Below are 18,705 nucleotides of genomic sequence, written 5' to 3' on the forward strand. Positions count from 1 at the left end.
TCTATACAGGGTACTTCAGAAACAAAATGACAGGACTGATGTTTGTGGACACTGACCTCTGCCTGTCACAAAGACTTCAGCCATCAGACCTTTGCAGAGAATGTGTAAATACTGTATCATAAGATGTTTGTTTTCATGTGGAACACATGATTTTTTTGTAATTTTTTTCCCTTGTGTTGATTGTACATGGGAAAGTTACAGAATTCAAATTGTATTTATTGTGTGGTCTTAATCTAACATGCAAAGCACATGAGTTTGCAGAGTTTAGAAGAACCAACCACCACCAGAAGAAGCAGCTTTCCTCCTTTACAAGACAACTTCAAGTAGGGGGACAACTTCTGCCAGCCTTTGTAATAGGGTGAAATTAAAAGGAAGGAGCAGAGGGGCCATCTTCAAGCACCATTTCCTTTATTTTGAAAGCAATCTTGAAGAATATTCTTCCTTCCCCTATCTCCGGTAATAAAGATGAGTCAGTCTGAATCTGTTTCATCTTCAGATTTATCGTCTCCAAAACCTGTCTCATAGCATTGTGATAGAGTTCTTAGTGCCTCTACAGCCTCGTGGAAGTCAGCCTGTTCTACTCCTGCAGAGAAAAAGCTGGCCCATCGTCGAATATTCAGCTTCTGTACATCTTTGTATAAGCTGTAGAGGAGTGTGTGCAGAACAGATGAAGACTGCAGGGATGTTAATACGGGGATACTTTCAACAGCTGCAGGGAAAAATATCTTTGTTTATATACAGCCATCAAAATGTGTTTCCCTAGTCTATTCTACTTAAAGTAACTGCTTATCAAGAGGATCATTACTTGAAGTAAGCATAGTAAAAAACATGCTTCTGACTCAGTTTTTGCCCTGCTAGCTCAGAAGTGCTTTTTAAGGAAAAAAAAAAAAAAATAACCACTTTAGCTCTGTTAGACCCTACTGCCCCTTTTTCCTGTTACAAAGCAACTTTAACTACACATTACCTGCTGCAGAATAACTGGAAGGTTTGTCCAGGAGGAAGCCTTGTCTGGTCAGCAGAGGAGAAAAAAAACGGGGATAGGGAGGACGGGTCATACACGGCTGCTCAAGAACGTGGAATGTGCTGTAAAGAAGAAACTGAATAAAGTTACACAAAACTCTGTCTTCCCTTTCTAGTTGGTATTCCCTAATGAGACTTACCAACCTGAATGCCCCAGGAAACACAGTGTGTGAATACTGCTGCAGAATTTGCTCAGCTGTCTCAAAAGCATGGAGTGGAGAAGTAGGCTGCTTTCCTGGACAGCTGCTACAAAGAAAAAAAAATGTTTTTTTCAGGTGGAGGGGGGGACTTGAATGAAGATGGTGGTGACTTAAGTGCTCTTTAGTTGTTTCGCTGTTAAACTAGCAGCATAGTATCACTAGCCTGTCTTAATTCAACTGACACTCCTAATGGAAAGGCAGTAATTTTATACGAACTTCAGTCAGAAGTTGCCAGAGTTCTAAAGGAAAAGTGTAGTGCAAACTTTGATTACCTGGTATGACCTTCTTTGCTAATTCCTCTTAGCACAACAGACTGAGCAAAACAGCAGCTGACACTTTGCTCCCTACATGAAGACAGCAGCTTCCAGGGCAGGTCCTGCTGATATGCATGTAAAACATCTGGAAGCGAGTGGCCATACACAACAGGAAAGGGAACAGAAGCCCACGCAGCTGCAACCTGTGAGTTAGAGAGGGGGGGTGACAACTCATGGTCTGTAATACGCTCCCCATGCTTCTGACACAGGCCTCTGTCCTATAAAGAAGGTGCTTACATTGCTGCATGTACATGAAGTAGAATAACACCAGCTCTTGTTTACAGCAGTAGTTCAGGTAGAGCTGAAAGAGTTAAAGGGTGCTGTTCTCTAAGCCCTTACCTTTCTCCCAGAGAAATTAAGTGTTTCAGCAAGGTGCATCATAGAGCCCCGAGAGGAACAGAGTCGGTAAGGAACAGTAAGGGTATCAAGTGCTGCTGCCAAAATTGCACTGCTGTGGTAGTTAAGTGACGCCTATGGAAGATACAAATGGAACTGTTACAGGACAAGTTTAAACTCTTCTGTTCCTTAAAAATACATACAAAAAGCAATTAATTTAAACAACAGCCTATATACATTAAAAAAAAAAAAAAAAACAACAACAATATACTAAACCATTATTTAAGATTTTGGGTAAGCGTCAGCTGTTGGCTAACAACTGATCTGTTACTTGTTTTCTTGTCAGCAGATTTTTAGTTCCTGGACAGGGCTTGAGGTGCATACCCTGCACCTCTAGAATACCTACACTGTTAAAAGCATGTTCTGTTCAGTTGATTAAACTGTAACGGAATGAAGTATTGTTCATACCTCAAGCAGACTATTGACTTAGCAAGTATTTAATATACTTCAGAAATCTAGTTTCAGCTGCAACAGACTGACAATTAAAAGTGAGTAAAGTATTTTTTTCAGTGCAGCAACTAAAAATGGTATACTAACTAAAAGCATCCAAAAAAGAGAAACTCGTTAATCTTTTTAAAAGTTAAAAAAAAAAAAAAGAATAGTAAGTCAGCAGTTGGGTCTACTGACAGGAAAAAAATCTTTTTTGCTTAGGCAAGCACCATTATAAAATACACAACTAAAATATGTAGCTGCAGAAAATATTTTGAGCGTCAAGTCGTAACGCTGTAAGCTACTAAAGAAAGCATTTTTTTTAGGTAAACTGCTACACAGTACATACATCATAGTTAATGTACGGAAATGTAATGGGAGGTTGTGGCTTGAGTCCTAGACTCCCATTGAGCGACATTGGGCAAAACAGCGAGCTGTGAGTGGAGAGGTGTACAATTCCTAGGACTGTGTTCATCAGCCTGTAAAAATTCTTCTGAGAATCCTGGGGAGAAAAATCCAACAAATGTATTCTTAAAGATGCAAATGAGATGCATGATAGCTTTACTTGTTTTTAATTTGTTTGTGTTTTTTTTTTCCAGTTACTTACCCCCATGTTATGCATGACTGGAGTCAAGCCCCAGGTCAGGATTCCTTTTCCTGAATACTCATCATAGAGCAATTCTGTCACCTTGGCACCAACTCCAGAGAACCCACTGTGTAGGTCACAGAGGACTTGAAATCCCTGTGTAAAACAAGAGACATGACATAAGTTTCTGTTTAATCTTAAATTTGTTTAAAAAGAAAGGGGTGGGGTGGGGTGGACTGAGCTATCAAACCTGCAGATAATCACACTCTTCGACATAGAAGTGCAACCGATCTTCCAGCTCCTCTACGCAGCCTTGTTCTTGCAGGAGCCTTTCACCTTGTCCAAAGGCTTCTAGACGACCAGACTCCCTAAAAAATAGAAAAAGCTCTTATTCTACTCTGTCTTAATATTCACCTGAAGCCAAAATTAAGATCCTGTTCTGGATAACAAATTCTGAACTAAATGGCTGTTGCTTTTTAGCCTTCTGCTAAGACATACCCGTTGTGATTGTACTGCTGGATGACGTAGATGCTCCGGGGATGCAGCTGCACATTGAGGTAATCGGACCAGACCTGCATGCTGCTGCCTGAGCAAACATCCCAGGAAACATCGAGCTGTGCAGGGGCAGAAGTTGCATCTGGAAAGAGAGCAGTATGAAGAGCCAACATCTTTTCCACTCTGAATATGCCCCTGATAGGAAAGGCAAATGGGGAAAAAAGCTTCCCCTGAAATTGTATGGTACAGTTGCTCAACCTGTTTACTTCTGTAAACAAAGAAATGCTATCATGTAACTTTTCCTCTTGTGCCCTTGCATTAGTTCACAAACCGTCTACCATCAGTCTGCAGTCACGGGGGCTGCTCTACCTTTCCACAATTCTTTGATCTTCAGCAAGGAAACCAAAACCATCAGGATTGTACATATCAGGTAGCACAAAAATATAACACACAAAAAGCACGTGCACACCTTGAAGAGAAGTGCCGGAGCTGCTCTTTCCATCAGAAGAAGCATCTCCCTAAAGAAAAACCCCAGGGAAGGCAATTACGCGATGCTTTGCCTCTTCTTTTCGTGGACATACTGGAGAGAGCCCGACGTGCGGACACCAGCCCGCGGACAGGGCTGTAGCCCCTCCGTGGGGAGGAGAAGCTGAGAGCTGGGGCTGCTCAGCCACAAGGAGGCGGCTCCGGAGCATCCCATCCACGTCCATCCAGCGATACCCGGAGGTGCGGCGAGCGGCAGGCTCCTGCCAGCGGCGTCCAGCAGAACCTCCGCGTCGTGCCGAGGCTCTGCCGGTGTACCGGGAAGCACGGCCCGGCCGGGCGGGTGACGGAGCCCGGCACGGGTACCCAGCGAGCGGGGGAGCCCCGCGAGATCGCGGGGATCTCCGCGCGCCACCCAGCCGCTCGGACGGGGCCCGCAGGCGCCGCGCTGCGCCCGGGGAAACCGAGGCGAGGCCCCCGGCGCAGCCCCCACCTCCGGCCCCGCTTCTCCCTCCCTCCCTCACCATCCGCTGCCCGCGGTCCCGCGGCGAGGCGCCTCCGGCCGGCGGCTGCTCCACGTAGCTCGCCACGTCCCCGCGCCTGCAACAACGCAAAGCGGCGGCGGCTGCCGGCAGCCCCTCGGCGGCCTCCCCCCCGCCGCTACTCACCAGGCCGCCGGAGCCTCCGGGCAGACGGCGCCGCGCCCCAGCGAGCCCACGCCGCCTGCAAGAGGGGAGCAGCGGGGAGCGGGGTGGCCCCGCCGCGCCCCGGCCTCCCTCCTCCGTCCCTCCCGGCGCTACCTTTCAGCTCCAGCGCGATGAGGCGCGGCGTGCGGCTCTCCTCACGCCCGCCCGAGGCCCGCAGCAGGGTCCCGGCGCCGAGCTCGGCGGGGCCCGGGGGCGCCGCGGCCTGCGGGGGGGGCGAGCGAGTGAGCGCCGGGCTCCCGCCCGGGCCCCCCCGGTGCCCCCCGGCCTCCTCCCGCCGCCCACCTGCAGCCCCCACCAGTGGGAGCCCACGCAGCCCGCGTAGGGCCCCAGCTGCAGCGTCACCGCCTCCCCCGCCGCCATCGCCTCGCCGGGCTGCGGAAGCGGAGGCGCGTCACGGAGCGGCCCCCCCCCCGACACCGACACCGACACCGGCCGCGGCTCCGGCTCCGCCCTTTATTTAACGGCGCTACAGCGGCCCCGCCAGGCGCTCCAGCTGCTGCGGGTTGGAGCCGCTCAGGAAGCGCAGCTCCTCCTTGCCGGCCTCCGTGCGCGCTGCAAGACAGAGAGGGACGAGAAAGGGCGCTGAGGATGCGGCTCCGCGGCCGCCACCCCCCGGCCCGCCTCTGCCCGGCCCTCGGCCGGTTCAGGCCCCACCTTGCTCGTGCTGAAGCCATTTGCGATGGAGGTAGTAGTGGTAGCAGCTCTCAAATTCCCGCTGGCTGTAGTTGGGAACTAGGACAGGGACAAAAGGATCCAGAGCGTCGAATCCTTCCTGGAAGGGAAGGGAAAGCCTGTGACTGCTGAGAGGAAGGCTGCTGACAGGCAGCACACAGGCACAGCTTCGTGGCGTTGTTGGAGCTGTCTGCAAGAAGGTGCGAGCTCACACAGAATTAAGCAAAGGAAACTAACGATGCGTATGATCTGAAGATGATTAAAGAAAGCCTGCAATTTTTGGACCTACATACAGTTCCAAAACAAGGATTTTATTTGTTTCCTAATGTGAAAGAAAGGGAAAAACAAAAATACATGACTCACCTTTCCCAGTAACTCATGGGGCAAATATGCAGAACTTGGTTTGAACAGAGAGCCAGTCTGGCTAAGTGTTGTCACAATAGCACCTCCATTCTAAAAGAGATGTAGATTGCAGCACATTTTACCTGCAAACTTTGCATTTGTGAAATAGTTACAGATTCTAAACAAGTGAGGTCCTTTCTTCCCTGTTCTCAGTTACTTCAATTACAAACTTCTGTGTAATAGACCCAATATAATGCTCCAAGTATAGGTGCCGCACAGGAAAGAGAGCTAGTGTTTAAGTGTTAGCACTGAAACATGAATGCCATTTATGAGTAAGAATGACATCTGAAACATCTAAGAGACTTTTAAAAGAATTTTTCTGTACACATTTAAATCTGAAGACTACCTGAGAGATTAAAAAGCAGGGGATTGAAAAAGCAGCAGAAGGAATTAACCTCCTAAAGCAAGAAGTTTAACTGTTTCTAGAAACTAAAAGTTCTCATTAGTTCAACAAAATCATAAAACAAAATGTCATTAAGAATTTTTAAAAACTGCTACCTCAGGAAAGTGTGAGCCAAACTGGAGTTTGGCATTCAAGAAAAGCATCATTACATATTTAAGCTGTTCTTATACTCTGGCACACACATCTGCTGCTAGCTGATGTCAGAAACGATGAGATACTAACCCTAAACAGTCACATTGTGCTTATGCTTCCCTTCACTGAAGGAATAGCACAATGTTAGTTTGCAGCTTTACACGTACCAGCATGTAACTTTGCTGCAAATAAGGCAGCCAAAGGTAAAGAACAAGACTCACCCAGTTATTCATCATCATCTTCCTTAGGTTGTACACTAATGTCAGCTCCTCTGGAGAAACCTGATGAAAATTGTCTGGTATGACTTTTTTTTTTTTGCCAGTAGTTTTCATCCAAGAAATAAATTCTTCTCCCCCCACTTTAAAATAGAGTGGAAATATCTTTTGGGTGCATCATTTAGGTGCATTTTTTTCCTTAGCTTTTACTTAGCACTATTCAGCCCTAGTAATGTTACAGAGAAGTGCCCAAACCTTTCCTACCAAAACACTACATATACATCCCTTCTTCTTATTGAGAGAACTTTCTTCAGCAAAAAATGCGTAAAGAACATGTATTCTGCAGGTCCCTCTGAGCTAGCAAAGCCAAACCTGCATTTTACTATAGGTGACAAGCCAAATGTGTACCTTACTACGTATAACAAGCTCTACAGTAGGGATTACTATTGAACTTCAAACAATACACCCTCCCTTGCAGTACAGATATATACACAGAAATTTCATCAGAGCAAATCACTTCTTACAGGGCTTTTGTCTTCTTTTTTTAACGTAGTCCTTCCCCAGAGCGCGTTGACTCCGTCCACTGCCACAAGAACTCTAAACGAACCAAGATGACATTGCTGCTTTATCTCTTTCAGCACCACCCCTACAGCATCGCTGGCACTCCTCACTCGGGCTAAACCCTTAGAGTAGGAAAAGAAACATAACTCAGGTTGTTCTCATCAATAGATGATGTTGGCAACTCTGGGCACTATCTGTCCTTTCTAAGCAGTAAGGAAGATGTAACAACAGTCAAGTCTGTTCTTTCCTTTCAAAGGAGCAACCTTGTCTCATAGTAAACAATGTAGGAACTTTGAAGTTCTAATTTTTGCTTCTACCCAAGTTGGGTTTACATATCCCGTTAGAGATCCATCGCAAATTCCATTATGGTTTTTATGGAGACCTTGTTGAAAGGAAAATGCCTTCTGCTTCCTAGAATGTTGTTTGTAAGGTTTTTTAGAAGCAGTATTGTTTTACAAATGCAATGATGGAATTTTCTAATAAAAGGCAAATCAAAGCCAGAAACAGTTGTTACTCCTTACCTGTTCTACCACTTCACCCAGTGGTCTGCCCTGCTCCGTACTTTCTCGTTTGCCCCACACATATTTTTGTTGTGTTTTTATCTGTGTAAGAGAAGAATTAAATCAGGAATGAGGGAGCACAGAGGTAGCTTCGCAGCTCTGGATGGCAAGATTCCTGCTTCTTTTCTGGAGTTAATGTCTAAAGCAGAATCTGTGAAAAGATTTCAGCTCAAATAGCCATCCCCAGAGGGGGATTTAGAGGGGGAGTACTTCTTTTTCTACAAAAAATTGCATTCTAGTGATGGGTAGGGTTTGTATGCAATATGAGCGCGTGCATTAATACATGAAGCACTTCTCAAAAATATGCAAGTCTAGATTTCATGTCCAGATCTTCAAAGTCTGGAAGACCAACACGCACATGTAGTTCCTGAGATACGATCCTGTGGATAGTTCTTAGCTACTAACCAAGACGACTCTACAAACCTCTTTTAGAAAGTGCTCATTTGAGGTTTTGAAGTTCTTGAGCCAGGAAGATGCTTGCAAAGGCTGATCAAGTCGCTCCTTTTTATAGGAAGACTGCATAAGCTCCTTGCAGTTTTTCACCCAGAGATGAGCTGTAAGCAAAATAAAACAGTTGCCATTTTTAGTCACAATAATTGTATAAGTTGGGTGGATGGGTCTCTCTCTCTTATCCTTATTCTGCTACATAGAAAGAATATGCTGAAGTCTAGGTAGACTACATCAAAAGCCCTTCCTTCATGCACCAGGTGGATCACCTTGTCGTAGAAGGAGATGAGGTTGCTCAGGCAAGACTTGCCTTTCATGAATGCATGCTGACTGGGCCTGATACCCTACTTGTCTTGCACATGGCGTGATTCCATTCAAAATTACCCATTCTACCACCTTTCCTGCCACCAAGGTCAGGATGACAGGCCTGTAGTTCCCCAGGTCCTCCTTAGGACCCTTCTTATAGATGAATGCCACATTGTGTTCCACTTTATTTTGTTGGTGTTTTTTTTTTTGTGTGCTTAGTAAATCTTCTCCACTGCAGAAAAACAAAGATAATTTGCACTGGCCTACCCTGAAGCTTTCTCTTGAAGCAGCATATTCCAGATAGGCAAGTGTATTTGATGTAGTTACAGACAGCATCAGTGGTCTTACCATCTGGGATGTGCAGCACCAGCCAGCCTTGCCTCGCGCAGTAGTGAACCACATGGCACAGGGTCATGGTTTTCCCTGTTCCTCTCTGACCATCTCCAACACAGTCCGTCAAGGAAAGTCTCCAACAAAACACTACCAAGCATTAGTTGACTGTTAATTGATAGCCATTCCCTCAGCTGTGCTGATACCACTGTTTATGGACCTTAAGTCAGACTTGCACACATTTATTTGTGCCACAGACAAGCTTCAGGAACTCCTCAGAGGAGTTTTTGCTGACAACAGGCATGACAGAACCACCCCCTGAAGACTAAACCACGGTACTCAGCAGTAATCAAATGTGTGTGATCTCATCATGTGTGTAATCTCACCTGCTTGTGTTTAACTTGTATTCTACTATCTAGTAAGTGATAAAAGATACAGATCACGTATCTGACAGCTGGGTGGGCAAAGTTGGAATTTTTCAGGTAAGTGAGAAGTTCTAAAGCTGGTTTTCGCACCATCAGGCAGGCTTCATTGAAGGTCTTCACCTGGAAAAAGGAACAGAACATGAATAAGAAGCCACATGCCAGCACACAACAGCTGTTCCTAGCACGACTCCATCTCTGACACTGTCAAGGGCCCTTCCCAGATGGTTACAGCTGAAGGAAAACTCCATTATGCCTTGGTTCATCATGACATTTTTGGTGTTACTCTATACAATCATCTCTAATATATTCGTAAGGGCCATTCTAAGTTCCACATCAAACTTCTATGATAGTTATAACCAGTCTGCACTCCGGTCTCTCAATCTCCCAGACTAGAACAAATTTGTAAAGAGGTGATTTTACCAGAAATACAGCAATTTACACTAAGGTTCTTCTGTAATCTCAGGCTGAAAAAACTGCCAACTACTTTCAAATATAAAACCTAAACAATACTTTTGTATTTCTCAGTATTACCAAGCCTTGGATAAATAGCTGTAATACTTCATCAAGCTTGTTATCAAAAAGCCAAGCATCTAAGATGTTAAATAATGATATCTTTTCACTTCCCATCTTTTCTGTAATATTAAAAATGTTTCTTACAGACCCAAGACTTGAATATTGCAAGCTACCAAGCTGTAGTAGTAGACACACTCTCCCTTCTGTGTTATCTTAAGCCTAGCAACAGGCACATTGAGAAATTAGGAGGTTCCAACTACAGTCTGAATTGGGAAAATGCTGAGTGTAAGAAAGCTAGTGAGTGCGAGACTAAAAGCATAGTGCTTCAATAGTGTCAATGAATCAAAATCTGACCACCTAGAATTGCTAAGTTGGATAAGAAATCTGTTCCTAAAGTCAGTTGGTCTATGTTATGTGTTTACAAAGCCTGATCCAGTCATGGCATGATCAGTCTCACAACAGAAATCGATCAGCAAGATGTCTGTTGCTGATAAGATTATTTCCTGAGCTACCCTATTTCGTACAGAAACGTAATTGTGGAAAAATATTTCTGTAATTCATTACGTATTCAAAAGTTATAGGTGGAAAACATTGGAAGGAATGTTGCCTAAGGTAGAATCCATGTGTCCTTCTGCCACTGTTTTGGTTAGACTGACTTGTATCTTTGAGATGTAGAAAATGCTGCTGAGGACCAGGAATAATTGCACTCTTGCATATTTTTTTTCAGCTGAATAATCAGCACACCTACCACTCTGTCTTATTCCAACAGAAAAGCATGGTAGTTGATGGATCAGTTCTTCCCTAGTACCAGTCCACTCCCTACAAATCTACTTTAAGACAAAAGTACCTGCTGCTGGAAACGGTAGGGCAGTCCATGTGGAAAAACAGCTTTCACCTCCTCAAGAGGAATGCTATAGTGGCGACCCTCGTGGTGTTCTGTGTGGTTGGCCTGGGAAGGTAAAATGCAAACTGTAAGGCTCCAGATAGCCTGATACCTCTTTTCTGCACCCAGACGGCTTGGGAGGGAATGCTCAACCAAAACAAGTAGATGTTTACAGAGAGTCAGAAGAACTTGAATATTAAAGCAAGGCAGAAATAGTATCAGAAAATTACTGGCAGATGCTTAGGAAGAGTCTAAAGTATATCCTACCAGGCAATAAGCAGATTGCTTCAACTTGTATATGAGCCATTGTGTTTCATGGGCACCAGCAGCCCTGTGCTTTATGAATTTATGAAATCTGTTATTAGTCTGCTTCTACTTCTGACCACCGCAATACCTGAACAGTAATGTGATTGCCCTCAGAGTTGTCTGCTAGATTCAAGTGTACTTTAGGTCCGTAACTAGATAATTTCACTAAGTATCTGTTACTTGATTAAGGAGTGTGCATCTCCATTTGACACAGACTAGCAGCAGCTGTGTTTTTGCATGGCAGCGTTATCTATGGACTAGAACAGACGGGCAGTACTCCAGAGATCATTTTTATTCTCATTTTCATCACTGACCCGCTGCATAACTTTAGGCAAATTTGTTCACTCTTCAGCTCCTACACCTGCAAAGTGGGTCAGTATCTTTATCATCATGTTTAGTCACTTTGAGTTTTGCTAATGGAAAGGTATATAAATACTAAGTCTTATTAAAAATTTAGTTTTCGGCTGGCCTTCTTAATCCATTTTTAATGGGTCTTTACTGTGCACAAGTATGATTGCACTTAGAACTATCAGGTTTGCTGATGAAGCAAGCCAGCGGAGCTGATCCGCTGCAACACGCAATCTGCAATACAGCAAGTCTGAGGAATGCTGAGCTGATAAATTAGTAAGCAATGGTGGATGTCGCCAAACATCAGCACGTGAAGCCAGAATGCCAAAGCCAGTTGCCTGGCAACATAAATTGTAGGTACAGGACAGTGGAGACAATTCTTGCCATCTGGACTCTCCTGTGCGATCTATAGAGACACTCCGACCACATGAGCAAGATCATCTGCATGCTGCTGTTTCCATAGAGACCCCAGAGGAATCAGTATTGAAAGACTCCAATTACAGAGGCAGCAGAAAAGCATCTCAAAGGCTTATTCCATTCCTTTATCCCACTTCATTTTGTGCTCAAGATGAAGAGTGTAAGGCTGGAGAGCTATCCTGTGCTGAAGTCATCTGGGGTGTATTTTTTATCCCCCTCCACAGGCAATTGGGGGAGGTTAGTCAGGGAAGGATAACCTTGGAGTTGAAATTAATGGTGTCTGATGACAAGCTAAGCCACATCTGAGGCTCTGCAATATACAGTCTATTTCGTCTACGCAACTATAGAGAAGGAATCAATACTTCTTCCTAGGAGCTTTGAGACAGGACCAGCCCTGCCTTGTTTTAAACTGCACAGCCATTGCCTGTTTTCCTTTGGGCTGGGCATCATGGTCTAGATGCCTGTTACTAGGTTTCTGTGCTGCCTTCTCTGATGTTTACCAGAACCCAGTCCCAGCAAGCACTCCTGGCTCCGTCGCATCCACACACTGTTGGGATGTACACACCTGCTGTTTGACAATAACAATCCTGGCAGTTACTCACCGGGTCAGTCTCGTTGGTATAGAAAACTGCTCTTGGTCGTTCTGCTGGGATTTGGACATCCTGGCTGAGGACAGAACTTAAGCAATCTTTGGCTGCTGTATGGAGAGCATATCCATGGTCCAACTACGGAAAGAAAAACGCAATCAGACAACCAACTTCTCAGCAGTCGAAGACTGGTAGCAGTGAAAACCAGACAGGAATTTGTTTTGAGCACCCACTGCATGCACATTGTGATAGGCTCTAGGTACCACGCAACACAAAGCAAAAGTCTCTGCAATCAGAAGAGGAACTCACGATTAGAGTGTAAACTCATCATGAAAAGAACAAGCACTTTAAAACCGTGTTTCATATTTAGATGCCTGCTTCTAAACTGTATCTGTTCACTTAGGTCATCTAAAGGGACAAATCCTGCACCAAAATGAGTTATCCCCTTTGAGGTTGCTTAAGAGCACACGTACAGCCATTAGGGCCTTATTGCTGGGAAGTTCCCGTAATGTTTCTGCCTACACTGATGAACAGTAGCTACTACCTTGAAAATTCAAGCTGCCTGGTAATCCATAATCACCTCAATTATTGAGGGATTAGCACAGCACTGCCCACTATTTGATATTTATAATTACATTCCCTGCACTGATTTTCCTAACTGTGTCCCTGCATACAGACTCTTTCATTATAATAGATGTGGCTGAGAAACTGAAACAGCCAGCTAAGCTGATTAATTCTTTTCTCCATAGACAGGCTCCTGAAGCATGCCCATAAAGCCTAGCCAGAACAGGTAAGAAAGTGAGCAGTGAAAGGACAAGCATTTTATTATGTTATAGTGCAAGAAAATATGAAAAAAATAGATTCATCAATGATTAAAAAATGCTTATATTCCAGCGGCTGAGACCAAAGCGACCAAAACTGAAATTACCCTCCATATTACTGACTGGAACAGTTGCAGGCCCCAAGTATAAACAGAGCAAGTATTTTCCTATTTTGTCTGTGTGCATAGATGAGAGGAGTCGTAAACTCAAGCTTAGAGACAGGAACAGCTGTTTCAGTTCCACGCAGCATGATGCAATTCTGCTGTCATCCAAGTTTTCCTCAGGGGGTCATCTGAGAGCCACAAGGGCTCAGAAGAAAGTGTGATGTCGGATTACCCCACATCCCCCATTAAATACACAATGGACTCTTCATTCAGCATTTCAGCACATTATTAAAAAAAAAAATAGGGGGGGAAAGGAAGGAGTTAACAGTCTTGTACTCAATGCTGTGTACCTCTATAATGAACAGCGTCGGTGTAAATATGGAAGAACAATAAATATTGATTTTTATCATCACATTTTAATACCATCTTCTCTTGTTCCCACGGTGTTCTTTTCCTCCTTAAATTCAAATGATCAATTAGGATACCTTATTTGACTATTTTAAGTGACTTAATTTACAGCCTGGAGCAAGACACTAAGATGCTAATTTAATACATGAATAAGTACAACGTGCAACTATTGTCACCTATTCACCCAGAACATTTCACCCCTAGGTCATTCTTAGTCTAGAAGTTCAGGCTCTCTCATTTTCTTTGAGCATTTTATGCTCTCGCCTCCTCAAATCACAAGTGGATATCTCCAGGCCGTGTGTTCTGCTCATTTAAGAGAAAAGATAAGGTTACTGCACTCTGGGCATCTTCTACCTGCAGTACCACACAAAGCCTTGTCCCTCACCTGTGTTACACAGAATGAAAATTAAACTAGCATTAACTTCATGCTCTATGTTCAGTTTTTATATGCATCTAGATATAGCTCAAGAATTCAGTTGAACGATGCTTAATCCAACCAGTATTACCAAGAACACTTTTGAAAAATGCAACCTCACAAGATCAGAAGTTGGATTCTCTGTGGTACAAAAGCCCATTATTAGGAAGTCCTACGAAAGGAGTAGGAGGCAGCACGGTAAGACAGCACGCAAGCATGAGATGGACTTTGTAATGAAATCCAGTTCTCTGTTCTCACAGCCAGATATGCAGAATTTCTATTTTTTATCAGCAGAACAGACCCCATCTTTACATTACAAAGTCCTGGAAAGATACTGTGTTAGAATATCACTGGTCTGCCCCTTAGCATGACATCTTCCTCATAATCACTACGTAGCCTTCCAGAGGTTTGGAACTTTTCCAATGTGGACTTGAGATCATGCTGGGCTGTAGAAGCAGCTTCTAAGTACATGCAGACATGAAATCCTTCCTAAGTCTTCGAAGTGCTACCAAACCAAGGTAAGGTCCTAGAGTAAAAGAATTCCACTCTACTAACAGTTACCCTGTATTTGAGAGATACAAATTTGCATTTTGTGAATTACTGTGTTTACAAAATTCATGCATAGAATCACAGAATTATCAAAGTCGGAAGAGACCTGCAAGATCACCGAGTCCATCCTTTGACCTAACACTAACAAGTCTGCCACTAAACTATATCACTAAGCTCTACATCTAAACATCTTTTAAAGACCTCCAGGGATGGTGACTCCACCACTTCCCTGGGCAGCCCGTTCCAATGCCTAACAACCCTTTCAGTAAAGAAGTTCTTCCTAACATCCAACCTAAAAGTCCCCTGGCACAACTTTAGCCCGTTCCCCCTCGTCCTGTCACCGGGCATGTGGGAGAATAGACCAACCCCCACCTCACTACAGCCTCCTTTAATGTACCTATAGAGAGCGATAAGGTCGCCCCTGAGCCTCCTCTTCTCCAGGCTGAACAACCCCAGCTCCCTCAGCTGCTCCTCATGAGACTTGATATCCAAACCCCTCACTAGCATCGTTGCCCTACAGTTCCCCGGGTCTACCCTCTGGCCCTTCTTGTAGATGCGCATCACGTTTGCTAGCCGCCAGTCCACTGGGACCTCCCCCGATAGCCAGGACTGTTGATAAATGATGGAAAGCGGCTTGGCCAGCTCCTCTGCCAGTTCTCTCAGCATCCTCGGGTGGATCCCATCTGGCCCCATCAAGTTGTGTACATCCAAGTGCCGTAGCAGGTCACCAACCATTTCCTCATGGATAGTGAGGGCCACATTCTGCCCCCCATCCCCTCCCACCAGCTCGGGGTACCGGGTATCCAGAGAACAACTGGATTTGCCACTAAAGACTGAGGCTGAGAAGGCATTAAGCGCCTCAGCCTTTTCCTCATCTTCTGTAACTAAGTTTCCCCTCGCATCCAGTAAAGGATGGAGATTCTCCTTAGTCCTCCATTTTGCGCTGATGTATTTGTAAAAACATTTTCTGTTGTCTTTAACGGCAGTAGCCAGATTGAGCTCCAGATGAGCTTTGGCCTTTCTAGTTTTGTCCCTGCACAGCCTCGCAACATCCTTATAGTCCTCCTGAGTGGCCCGCCCTCTTTTCCAAAGATTATAAACCCTCTTTTTTCTCCGAAGCTCAAGCCACAATTCTCTGTTCAGCCAGGCCGGTCTTCTTCCATGCCAGCTCGTCTTTGGGCACATGGGGACAGACCGCTCCTGTGCCATTAAGATTTCCTTCTTGAAGAGTGCCCAGCCTTCCTGGACTCCTCTGCCCTTCAGAACCGCCTCCCAAGGGACTCTGCCAACCAGTGTCCTGAACAGCTCAAAGTCAGCCCTCTGGAAGTCCAATACAGCGGTTTTACTGGTCCCCTTCCTGGCTTCACCAAGAACAGAGAACTCTACCATTTCACGGTCGCTCTGCCCAAGACAGCTTCCAACCACCACATCTCCCACCAGTCTCTCCAGAAACCTCCTAGACTGCTTCCTCTGAGCTGTATTGCATGTCCAGGATATGTCTGGGAAGTTGAAGTCCCCCACAAGGTCAAGAGCTGATGATTTTGCAACGTCTGCCAGCTGCTTGTAGAACTCCTCATCCATCTCCTCATCCTGGTTTGGTGGTCTATAACAGACCCCCACCAGGATGCTTGCCTTGTTGGCCTTAGGCATAGGCACATCTGGATAAAACAAAGCTACAGAAGAGTACCTCTGAATGACCTAAAATATCACTTTTAATGCATTATATATTCTGACTTTCTAGAGTAGCAAGCAAGATGTCACTCGGTCCCTTCTCCTGAACAGAAGACAGTGCTTAACACCGATCCCCTCACTTTACACAGAATGACACAGACACATGCATACACCTTTCTGGTTCGCTGTAGGTCTGCATAGTAAATCTTAGCGTGCATGCAAAGCTCTCACATTGTTGTGTCATCTTTTAACACAGCTTATCCAAACAACATAGAGTGGACTTTATAGTAAGTTTCCATCTGCGAAAGGATAGTAGTTTAACTCAGATCCCTGAAATGGCAGCAAACTATCACGTGGTACACGGAGATTAATCATAAAGTCATGTGCCATAAGGTGGAGCTGTTCCTACATGATGCTACATATAAGTCTCTAGAAGACTGCTGATTTCATACAGGCTGCCATGATAAACCCCACACTGTAACAGCCAGGATCTTGTCTCCAGAAGCAAGGACTTCAACAGTCTTCCTCTTCAATGGGTGCATAATCACTATGTACTAATGAAAAAAAAACATTTCAAAGACAACAGAAAACTAAACAATTGAAATTCTTAGCTTTAGGAAGTCACTTCAGATATGCAACATTAATTCATTATGCTGCGTATAATATAAGGAAGCTTTACTAATAACATAGTGCTGCTGCAGTGTTGTGACAGAGCTAATATTCCTACACCCACCTGAAGCACTAAGCCATCTTTGGGAAGCTTATCTTCCCACCAGCAACACAGCCTTTGTGAAAGATTGGTTCTGCATCAAGAAAGGTCTTCTTCCTTTGTATTTTCCAGCAGTGCAGAGCAAGTAGGTACTCTGTTTTCTGGGATACGCTTGTATCAAAGATACAGACTCTTCAGCATTCTGGACATTTCAGGATGCTAGACTCAGTCATTTAACAAGCATCTCACTGGAGCCAACTGCCCAGACTCACTCACACACTTGCTGTCCCACATGTTTACAGGAATGGAGAGAAATGTAGGTATGACACACTCAGTGGTCTCTCTCCGTAACGGGAGCTTGCACAATCAGTTTATAAGAGACATCACTTTTTATAGTTGTAGACTGCTGTTCTAGGTCACAGGACAGCTGAAGTCCTGGAAGCAGCACCATGCTGCCACAAGACTTACCTTCAGAGGATGGAAGACAAACCCCTTCAGACTCCTCAGCATTTTTCCTGCAGAGACAGAAGTGAATTTTCCATTGTTTTGATTAATGTATCTTAGCCTGGGGCAGAATCACTCCTGCCCACAGAGGTTAAAGTCCAAGCACACAAATAATTCACACAAGCTCTCAGAATGTTCTACAGCAATACAGCTGACTATTAGTCAGCATAACGTGCCTAACTGAAAAAATATTCTGTTAGTTATGTTGCCGTTTTGGAAAAGCATTTGGGGAGAAAAACAAGCAAGTTATTTGATAAGTAAAGATCTTTCATTTTTCTCATGAGGAAGACAGATCCTTTTCCTGAGGATGGGCATTTATTTCAACTGCAGCTGTTAGAAATGTAACAGCAAGGGCTACACAGCAAATATTTCGAAGAAACTGGAATAAGGCAGAGATTGAAAATGCTCCTATGCTTTCAGCTTCAGCATAACCACATATGAGTATCTACTGCTCAGACATCTTTGGTTACAACAAGAGGGAAAAAAAAAGCAACTGTGACGCAATGGAGGCACAAAAGTAAGTAAATCAGTTAAGTCAACTCCGTTTGCATTCAAGGTCTTCTCCATCCACTTTCTTAGAAGAGAATGACAATACCCAAACGAGATGCTGTAAGAGTTCTTGGTTGTGGTAAGACACACGGTACAGTCAGAGCAAGATAATTACTCCGTAATTCCTCAGGAGGAAGAGCTGTCTTTGTGGGATCCGTGGTTACCTGCAATGCTGATGCTACGCACATCCAAGCGGGTTGGACTGCACAGAACAATGTTTAAAGCTGTGAGCACATGGGATGAGAAAATACCCTCCCACCGAAGGACAGGAGTTTTGTCAGGACGCTTTGCACTCTTTCACCTATGGCACAACGCATCTTTGGACAACAAGCTCCAGATTTTCTGCTTCGGGAACGCGGGAAGCCACCAGCCCACAGAGACTTCGGGTCACTTTACCTTGCTGCGCTTGCGGCGGGCAGGGGAGGAGAAATCCCGTCAGGGGAACGGCTCCCGGCTGTTTGCAGCCCCGGCTGTGCCAGTGACGAAGCGCAGGGTGAAGGCGCGCTGCCTCACACACACCTCGTAAAACCCAAGGGCCGCAAGGTGCGCTCGCTGCGGCTCCTTTGGGGCATCCGAGCCACCTGACAGAGCCCCGGAGCCACTGCGCGCGTTGTGAGGGCTCCTCTGGAGAGCTCGCCTCGCCCTCAGAGGGCAGCTTTGGGGAAAGAGGAGATGAAAACTGCCCCCCCCCGCACTCACCTCAGGCGCCAGGCTCCACGGCCGGACCAGGCCGCGGCCCACGCGCGCCCGCTACGGCTCCCCGCGAGGCCCAAACGCGGCGCGGGGCGGGCTCGGCCCGGCCCGGCCCCACCCCCCCCCCAAGCCGGGCGGGGAGCCG

General features: G+C 45.3%; 2 protein-coding genes across 4 annotated transcripts; both read right to left on the reverse strand.

Moving 5' to 3' along the window:
• Window positions 1–457: 457 nt before the first annotated feature.
• On the reverse strand, window positions 458–5,059 carry MSTO1 (misato mitochondrial distribution and morphology regulator 1). Of its 2 annotated transcripts, none has more exons than XM_082780952.1 (14): window positions 4,913–5,059; window positions 4,724–4,832; window positions 4,592–4,646; window positions 4,448–4,523; window positions 3,910–3,958; window positions 3,444–3,582; window positions 3,196–3,313; window positions 2,967–3,101; window positions 2,709–2,861; window positions 1,874–2,005; window positions 1,493–1,677; window positions 1,165–1,263; window positions 965–1,083; window positions 458–709 (listed from the first exon to the last, which is right to left on the reverse strand). In XM_082780952.1, the coding sequence occupies exons 1-14, from the start codon at window positions 4,988–4,990 to the stop codon at window positions 471–473; spliced, it is 1,686 nt and encodes a 561-aa protein (XP_082637078.1). In that variant the 5' UTR covers window positions 4,991–5,059; the 3' UTR covers window positions 458–470. The 2 variants fall into 2 exon arrangements, with proteins under 2 accessions (XP_082637078.1, XP_082637077.1); XM_082780951.1 differs by having other exon boundaries at window positions 1,165–1,266.
• Window positions 5,030–18,673, reverse strand: DAP3 (death associated protein 3). 2 transcript variants are annotated; one of them, XM_082780954.1, is made up of 13 exons: window positions 18,567–18,673; window positions 17,283–17,329; window positions 12,153–12,275; window positions 10,444–10,545; window positions 9,095–9,203; window positions 8,677–8,769; window positions 7,999–8,129; window positions 7,537–7,617; window positions 6,979–7,137; window positions 6,461–6,520; window positions 5,666–5,755; window positions 5,285–5,402; window positions 5,030–5,182 (listed from the first exon to the last, which is right to left on the reverse strand). In XM_082780954.1, exons 2-13 carry the CDS (start codon window positions 17,322–17,324, stop codon window positions 5,097–5,099), a joined length of 1,194 nt encoding a protein of 397 aa, XP_082637080.1. In that variant the 5' UTR covers window positions 17,325–17,329; window positions 18,567–18,673; the 3' UTR covers window positions 5,030–5,096. The 2 variants fall into 2 exon arrangements, with proteins under 2 accessions (XP_082637080.1, XP_082637081.1); XM_082780955.1 differs by lacking the exon at window positions 18,567–18,673 and adding an exon at window positions 18,264–18,548.
• Between the last annotated feature and the right edge of the window lie 32 nt (window positions 18,674–18,705).

This window comes from Aythya marila, assembly GCF_965140915.1.
Source record: "Aythya marila genome assembly, chromosome: 29".
Classification (NCBI taxonomy): domain Eukaryota; kingdom Metazoa; phylum Chordata; class Aves; order Anseriformes; family Anatidae; genus Aythya; species Aythya marila.

Bases quoted from the DNA above. Each gene is read 5' to 3' on its own strand.
- MSTO1 (XM_082780951.1), bottom strand. From the start codon at position 4,990: ATGGCGGCGGGGGAGGCGGTGACGCTGCAGCTGGGGCCCTACGCGGGC. The intron at 3,314-3,443 runs GTATGTCTTAGC...TCTATTTTTTAG, and splicing joins CAGCAGTACAATCACAACGG to GGAGTCTGGTCGTCTAGAAG. The intron at 2,862-2,966 runs GTAAGTAACTGG...TTTTCTCCCCAG, and splicing joins CAGTCATGCATAACATGGGG to GATTCTCAGAAGAATTTTTA.
- DAP3 (XM_082780954.1), bottom strand. From the start codon at position 17,324: ATGCTGAGGAGTCTGAAGGGGTTTGTCTTCCATCCTCTGAAG. The intron at 9,204-10,443 runs GTACTTTTGTCT...TCCTTTTTCCAG, and splicing joins CCTACCGTTTCCAGCAGCAG to GTGAAGACCTTCAATGAAGC. The intron at 7,138-7,536 runs GTAAGGAGTAAC...TCCTACTCTAAG, and splicing joins TGGGTGAAGTGGTAGAACAG to GGTTTAGCCCGAGTGAGGAG.